Source organism: Microtus ochrogaster, unplaced genomic scaffold (assembly GCF_000317375.1).
Source record: "Microtus ochrogaster isolate Prairie Vole_2 unplaced genomic scaffold, MicOch1.0 UNK108, whole genome shotgun sequence".
In the NCBI taxonomy this organism is placed as follows: Eukaryota; Metazoa; Chordata; class Mammalia; order Rodentia; family Cricetidae; genus Microtus; species Microtus ochrogaster.
The window spans coordinates 383034-390641 of record NW_004949206.1 but is presented as its reverse complement, the minus strand read 5'-3'; the positions used below and the strand labels follow the sequence as shown (position 1 = coordinate 390641).

General features: G+C 49.0%; 1 protein-coding gene across 1 annotated transcript in view; it reads left to right on the top strand.

Moving 5' to 3' along the window:
- Window positions 1-6: 6 nt before the first annotated feature.
- Cacng7 (calcium voltage-gated channel auxiliary subunit gamma 7) overlaps window positions 7-7608 on the top strand; it is a 32096-nt gene continuing 24494 nt past the window's right edge. The window contains exons 1-4 of the mRNA XM_005371400.2: window positions 7-97; window positions 2951-3175; window positions 4663-4749; window positions 5111-5251. Coding sequence (XP_005371457.1) covers window positions 2980-3175; window positions 4663-4749; window positions 5111-5251 — 424 coding nt within the window. The 5' untranslated portion in view covers window positions 7-97; window positions 2951-2979. The remainder of the gene's footprint in view (window positions 98-2950; window positions 3176-4662; window positions 4750-5110; window positions 5252-7608) is intronic.

Genomic DNA, 7608 nt, shown 5'->3' with positions numbered 1-7608 from the left:
GACCCCGGTGGCGGCGGCGGCGGCCGGGGGAAACCGCGGGGCCGGTCATGCGGCTGCGGAGCCCGCGGCCCGGAGCGTCCGCCCAGCCCTGAGAGAGGTAAGTGTGAGGGGAGGGTCCGGCAAGGCAGGGGTCTCTGCGCTAGACCACTCTCAGCAGGAGTTGGGGCTCAGGGAGGTTAGAGAGGGCTCCAAGGGTGGGATCCTGGGGGTTCCAGTGTCGGATTTGGGAAGGTTTGGGTGGATGGAGGGACATTTGGGCCTGGTGGATCCCAGAGGACCGGGATCCGAGGGTCCGGGAGTAAGAAAACAAACTCTGTGGTGTTTGAGTTCAGAGATCGTCGCCACTGGGCAGGGTCTAGGCAGGGTCTTTGAAAAAGGTGGTAACGGATAAAGGCGGAGGGGCCCAGGTTGGTAGAGCAGCTGTTAGTCTGGGAAAGGGTCCCCAGAAAAGCCAAGAGTTACTGTCTGGGAGATTGAGTTTGGACTTGGGCTTTGAGGAATGGAACTTCAGCCATTCAATATCCAAATCGCGGAAACGCTGGGGTAAAAGACCAGAAGGAGATTCCAGGCCTGGTAGTGATGGAGGTGGGGGTGTCCCAGAGGAGGAATGGCTGCAGATAAAGAGCTCTGAGTGGGTCAGGTAGAAAGAAGATGAACTGAATGGGAGGAGTGGGATTAGTATGAGAAGTGAGGGGAGCTGGAAAGGTCCAGCTTCCCCACTGTGGGTCCAGTCGGATGAGCAGACCCGGAGGCTGAGGTCAGCTACCTGGACCGAGACAGTCCAGTGACTGGGTGACTGGGTGGATGATGCTTGTTTGAGCCGAGGACTGGAAGCTGAGCAGGCAGCTGGCGGTAAAGCTCCAGAGCCACTTGGAGGGGGATGGGAGGAAAATCTAGCCAGAGCTCTGACAGAATCTAGATCTTTGGGTCCTCCACGAGGCTGAGGTTGGAAGTCAGGAGTTCTGGAGGCTCAGAGTGCCGGGATGTCGGGGGTGACTCTGATTCTAGGGTCTTATTGGGAAGTAGATTCCCAATGCTCACAGAATTATGAGGACATGTGGAAAGTGGGGTCTCAGGTCGTCTTAACTGCTCTGTTGGGAAAATGTTTGGGGGAGGTGTCTCAAACTTTATAATGAAAAAGATCAAGGGTGGGAGCTGGAGAGATGGTGGCTCAGTGGTTAAGAACACTTGCTGCTCTTCCATAAGTCTGGAGTTTGGTCCCAGCACCCATACTAGATGATTCACAATTGTCTGTTACTCCGGTTCCGGAGTACCCATCACCTCTGGCCTCTTTTCCAGGGGTCTATCAACTCTGGCCTCATTCTAATGAACATACCCACATGCAGACTCACACACCTACAAATAATTTTTTAAAAGGGGAATGAGTGTCTTTGCTCATAGAGGACTCTAGTTGAGGTAAATTGCAGACCCCAAGATGAGTCGTGCGTGCACATCATGGCATTTTGTGGCAAGGTGGGATTTCTTGTGTGGTGAGTGGGGGTGTAATTGTAGATAAAGAATTTGGGGACTGTTGAGATGGCTCAGATGGTAAAGGTCCTAGTGTCTGGCTTGTCTAGCTGATGACCTCAGCTGGATCCCTCAGACTCACATAGTGAGAAGAAAGAACCAATTCTCGAAAGTTGTCCTCTGACTTCTATATGAGTGCCATGATCACACACACACACACACACACACACACACACACAATGAATACATTACATAAAAAAAAATTGGAAGCCTTCAGGACACACCCCCCCCCATTAGCACTTCTGAGCTCCTAATAGGAATTTGGGAGGTCGAAGATGGTAGCATGTGTCTGTAATGAAAGCATTCCTAGGATGAGATAGGAGATACAGACAGATGAGTCCCTGGTTCAAGTTTGTATGGCAGCTAGCTTGGCATATGCAGGGACAAACAACTCAAACATTCAAACATGGTGCAACGTGACACACACCTGAGGTTGTCATCTGACCATCACAGTGAACACACACACACAGACACACAGACACAGACACACAGACACACACACACACATACATGCAGCAGGGGAGGGGTGTTAAAAATTACAACTGAGTGTTGGGGTAAGGATAGACATCCAAGAGTGTCAACTCAGGAGCAGGGCTGTGCTCAAAGTCTTAGATAGGCCTGAAGTCAAGTGTGGGAGTCCAGAGTATGGGGTTAGGGAGCCCTGAGTGGTGACCTACTTTGAGGATTATTAAATGTGCTTCAGAGACAGGTTCTACAGAGAACATTCCAATATACAGGTCAGAGCATAGAGTTAAAGCTGGGCAGCATGGGATAGAATTTCTGAATAAACCAAGTTGTCCGTAATTCAGTGTCTAAACCTAGTACCCCAGTTCTTAAAATGTGCTAGCAGGTCCTTTGTGAAGGGCCTGTCTAGTGTGCAGAGTTGAGGGTTAATCAGGGCACACAGTCAGGGTTGAGGTACCAGGTCCAAATTTGAAGCTGTTGAATTAGGCTTGTCTCTGAGTCACTGGCTTACTTCAAAGGTTAAGGACTCTGCTAAGGTCTGGCTTTTAAAATTGAGCTTGCAAGCCAACACAGGAAGTTGGATCTGGGGGACTCTGTCATGAGTTGAGAATTTGGAGTCTAGTCAGAATCCTGACTGCTACTTTGGACCTCTGGTCTAGACATGGCTCAAGTCAAGACATGGCTCATCTCCCGGTCGAATTTAAAGACTAGCTACAAGTCTTATCTCAAGTTGAGGATCTGCATTCCTAAGAACAGAGCACAATGAAGGGTCAGGGAAGTCCAGTGTGGAAGTTTGGAGTCAACAGAGTTCAGGGCGGGGATGGTGGTTCACTGCACAGAAATCAAAGCTAGAAGTTTGGTTTTGGGTTTCTGTGTCTCTGACCGGAGCTCATGTCCTAAATGGCTGCATGGGGTTGGGGACTCTGGGCACTCTCTGTTATATTTTCTGGTCCCGCAGGCCCCGAAGGGCGCCCCCCGCCGCTCAGGATGAGTCACTGCAGCAGCCGTGCCCTGACCCTGCTGAGCAGCGTGTTTGGTGCCTGCGGCCTGCTCCTTGTGGGCATCGCGGTCAGCACGGACTACTGGCTGTACATGGAAGAGGGGACCGTTTTGCCGCAGAACCAGACCACCGAGGTCAAGATGGCACTGCACGCTGGCCTCTGGAGAGTCTGCTTCTTTGCAGGTGCCCCCCTGACCTGCCTTCTCCCACCCCAAAGTCTTTATCTATAGTCACATATTGTAGACTCCAAGAATCCAGAAGTTGATTTTATTTCTCTCCGGAAGTTAATTTCAGCACAGAATCCTCGTGCCTACCCCTTTATCCCCTAGATAGTGAAGCTAAGATACTCAAAATCCATGTCTCAAACCTTCTCCTGGCTTTAACTCTTAGAAGTCAGCAGCCTAGGTCCAGGGAGGTGCTTCAGTGGACAGGGTTTCACTCTGTGAAACTGGAACTCACACACATGCTGGAAGGAGAGCGTCTGTTCCAGAATGTTGTTCTCTGACTTCCACACTTGCAGGCTGGCACACTCACACCTGTCTCCTCCAAAATGAGTAATATACTTTTTAAAGTGACAAAAATAACCCAGAATTCTAGGTCTAGAGCTATAGATAGTACAATTGGTCGAATGGCCGTTTAGCACACAATAAGTCCTGGGACTGACCCCTGGAACTTCAAGAACTATGTGTAAGAGTGCTTGTCTGTAATCGCGGCCTGGGCGATCAGAGGCAAGAAGATCAAGGTCAGCCTCAGCTATGGAGAGAGTTCAAAGCCAGCCTGGAATACGTGAGTCTGTCTCAAAAACGAAAAGAAAGCCAGGTGGTGATGACACACTCCTTAAATCCCAGTACTTGGTTGGCAGAAGAAGGTGGATCTTTGTGAGTTTGAGGCCAGCCTGGTGTACAAAGTGAGTTCCAGGACAGCTAGGACTGTTACACAGAGAAACCCTGTCGGGAAAAACCAAAATAGTAATAATGATGACAACAACAAATAAACAAAACCTGTCAACAGTTTAGATTCAGAACTTACTCCTTGGACAGTTCCCATGTTTCCTGGGTAACGGGGAAGATTCCCTGCCTTCTAGCTGAACATTAAGACTATTTCCTTTCAGACACCCCAGCTCCCTGGACCTTAGGAACCCAGGAGTTCCTTAGGAACCTTAGGAGTCCTTGTCCACAGAGCCCTCCTCATTTCAGATGTTAAAATCCAGCCCTGTCCTCTTCCACCTTCCAATATTCAGAGCAACTAAGATCTTCCAACACTCTGATGGCCCGCCATTCTATGAATTTCTTCATTTTTCAGTACTTGGGAAGGAACCCAAGGCCTCGTGCGTCCTTGGCAAATGCTACATCCCTAGCTTTCTCTTTGCTTCCTATTTTGAGACAGGGCTTTATTAAACTGCCCAGACTGGATTTAATCTCAATTATATAGCCCAGCTGGCCTTGAATTTACAGTCCTCCTGCCTCAGACTTCCCAGTAGATACGGTTACACTCCTGTACCCCCAGGCTCAGCTGGCTCAACCCTTTCTCTCCCAGCCCCAAGAGTGCAGATTATAAATGTTGGGTGAAATTTCCCGTCTCCATCCTGGGTCCTGTTCTGTTCCTGAGAGCTTCCCTTGAACCCCAGAGCCTCTCCTCCACCCATGCTTTCTTATCTTCCTCCCCACCAGGTCGGGAGAAGGGGCGTTGTGTGGCTTCCGAGTACTTTCTTGAACCAGAGATCAACTTGGTGACGGAAAACACGGAGAATATTTTGAGTGAGGGGGATCAGGGAAGGGGCACAGGCAACAAGAGGGTTTTGGGAGAAAGGGCAGGATTAGGTAGGGAAGGGGTGGGTTCATACAGAGGGCAGAGGGTTGAAAGAAGAAAGAGTAGTGGGAGAGAAGAAGTCAAATAGAAATGTCTTGGCTGGGATGGGGAGGTATCAGCAGGAGATGGGTGGGGTCGATCCAAGTGTGTGGTGTGGTTGAGAGTGGAGTCAGCAGAGGACATAGCTCACAGAAGGATGGAGTAGGTGAGAAGGGGGGAAGCTAAAGGGAAGAATAGTGAAGGGCATGGGGAAGTAGCTCACTGGAGACTTGGCCCTCACCCCTGCTTCTTCTTGTCCACCTCCCCCAGAGACGGTACGCACGGCTACTCCCTTCCCAATGGTTAGTCTCTTCCTTGTGTTCACCGCCTTTGTCATCAGCAACATCGGCCACATCCGACCTCAGAGGACCATTCTGGCCTTCGTGTCTGGCATCTTCTTCATTTTATCAGGTGAGTCCAAGGAACTGTGTGTGGGCTGGGGCAGGGGTGAGGAGGGTAAGAGACTTTCAGCTTCGGAGCTAGAAAGGGACCTTCTTTCACTGAGAGGTTTCTTTGCTGTTTGGCCTAGGAGGCATGTAGGATTGCTGTGTGAAGTAGAGATGGTGTAGTGTCCATGCACTGTGCTGTTTAGTGGGCTAAACTACAGCTACGTTCTTGATCAGGTGTCAGGCTCTGCTCTGATAGAAGCCCATGAGGTGAGGACTATTAATAGCCACATTTTATAGACATGGAAGGAGCCACTCAGAGGGGTGAAGTCATTTGCTTGGGGCCAAAAGAGAGTGAGGGGTAGAGCTGGGAATCAAACTCACGTCACTCGCCTCCAGAAGTTGTATTTTTAACCAGCACTGTTATTTTAGAAATTAACAGTTTACAGAGCTCTTTATTTTGGGTGCAACATTTTATTATTTTAATTTTTTTCCACAAACAGACAAGAGTTTCATAGTGAGCCACACGAGCCCATCAATTCCAGTCAGCCGATGACCTGTTCCTGGGTTTACATTTCCTTTTATCATTCCCTGTCTCTGTTTTTCTTCCTTCTCATCGTATCTCCTTCCATTTTCTTCCCTTGTCTCTCCTCCTTTCTCTGTCTCTTCCTTTCCCTTCCCTTCTCTTCCCCTTTTCTTCCTTTTCTGTTCTTGGAATCAGGGTCTCAAATAGCTCAGGCTACCTTCCAGTTCAGTACGTAGCTGAGGTTGACCTTGAACTTCTGAGCCACCTGCCTCCACCTTCGGAGTACTGGACAGACAGGCACAGTTTATATGGTGCTGGGAATCAAACCCAGGCTCTCGTGCGCCTAGGCAAGCCGTGTACCATCTGAGCTATAGCCAACCCTTTATCTAAGCTTCTAACTATGTATCGTTTATCTCAGTTTTTGATTTATTTTAGGCATTTCAAGGTGTATTTCTGGTGTTCTTCACCACCAGCACTTCACAGTGCATGCCATTAGCTAGAGTGCAGATTTCATCGTCTTCTGAGGTGTGAGGCTCTTTATCTTTAGCACGTGTGAGCTCACACTCCATCCTCTAAGAACTCTGTGGGGAACTGTTAGCCATCCTCTGATGAAGTAAGGGTTCTAAGATCCACACACCGAAGGCACCAGCACAGACCTCTTCCAGATGATGCCAGTGTCCAGAGATCCAAACACCGCTCTCTGGGGTGTCTTACCTTTCCAGCTTTGTCCAATCCAGTTCTATTCAGATCAGCTTACTGATGGGATGAAATATATTTCATCCCCTCAATCCTGTCCAACTAACCCCGATTCATTCTGACTTATTTCTCCAATTCAATCCAAATTAGTTCACCGTTACATAATTTAACTAAACCAGGTCCTTCCAATTGATTGCCATTTTAATGTGTGTGCACTGTGTGTGGTGTGATGTACATGTGAGGTAGATGAATCCTTGCACCTGTGCGTGTACAGGCAGAGACCAGAGCGGGATGCTGGGTGTCTTTTGACTGGTCACTCTCTGCCTATGGCTTTGGTAAAGGGTGTGCTCCTGCCTGAGAAGCTCACCTTTTCAGTCAGACTGGCTCCAGTGAGGTCAGAGGATCTGCTTGTCTCTGCCTCCACTCCCCAATGCTAGGGTTACAAACACGGTAGCCATGTCCCTTTTTGTACATGGGTGCTGGAAATTTGAACTTAGGTACACATGCTTGAACACTCTTCTACACAGAGCCATCTCTCTAGCCCCTTGAGCTGATACTTTCTATATACATACTTATGATATATTATATTAACCTATCGTGTGTTTCCTCTTCATTCTGCCTAAGCGTGGGTCCATCTTTATAGCTCACTGTGTTACAGAAGGATATCCCTGCTCCTCCCCCAGCTCTCTTGAGGCCAAATCTTCCCCAAGCCTTCACCCTAACCTGAGGAGACCTTTTCCAGGGAAAGCAGGGTGCAGCCTCTGTGCAGACTCAAATCTCAGCATTCGAGCCAGACACCGAGCTAAAATAAGACATGTTGGATATCACGATCCCAGAGTGTCAGAGCAGAAAGGGCTCATCATTTCTGAGATGGAAAAATAGTAGCCTGGAGAGAGAAAGTGGGGCAAGAATGGATCCCATGGGGACTTTTATTCAGTCTTCCCAGTATGTTGGATATAAAGTCCCACTGTTTGCAGATCACAGGAATGGAACTGGTTGATTCAGCCACTCAATGGCAGAGCTGGGCTTTGAACCAAGAGTATTCTGCGTCTAAAAGCCACCCTTCCAGCACTGAACCAGTAACTGTCTGCTGGGCCAAGGTCAAACTGCAGATTAATGATGCCTTTGGGGCTGGAAGTCTGATGCGTGCGTGTGTGTGT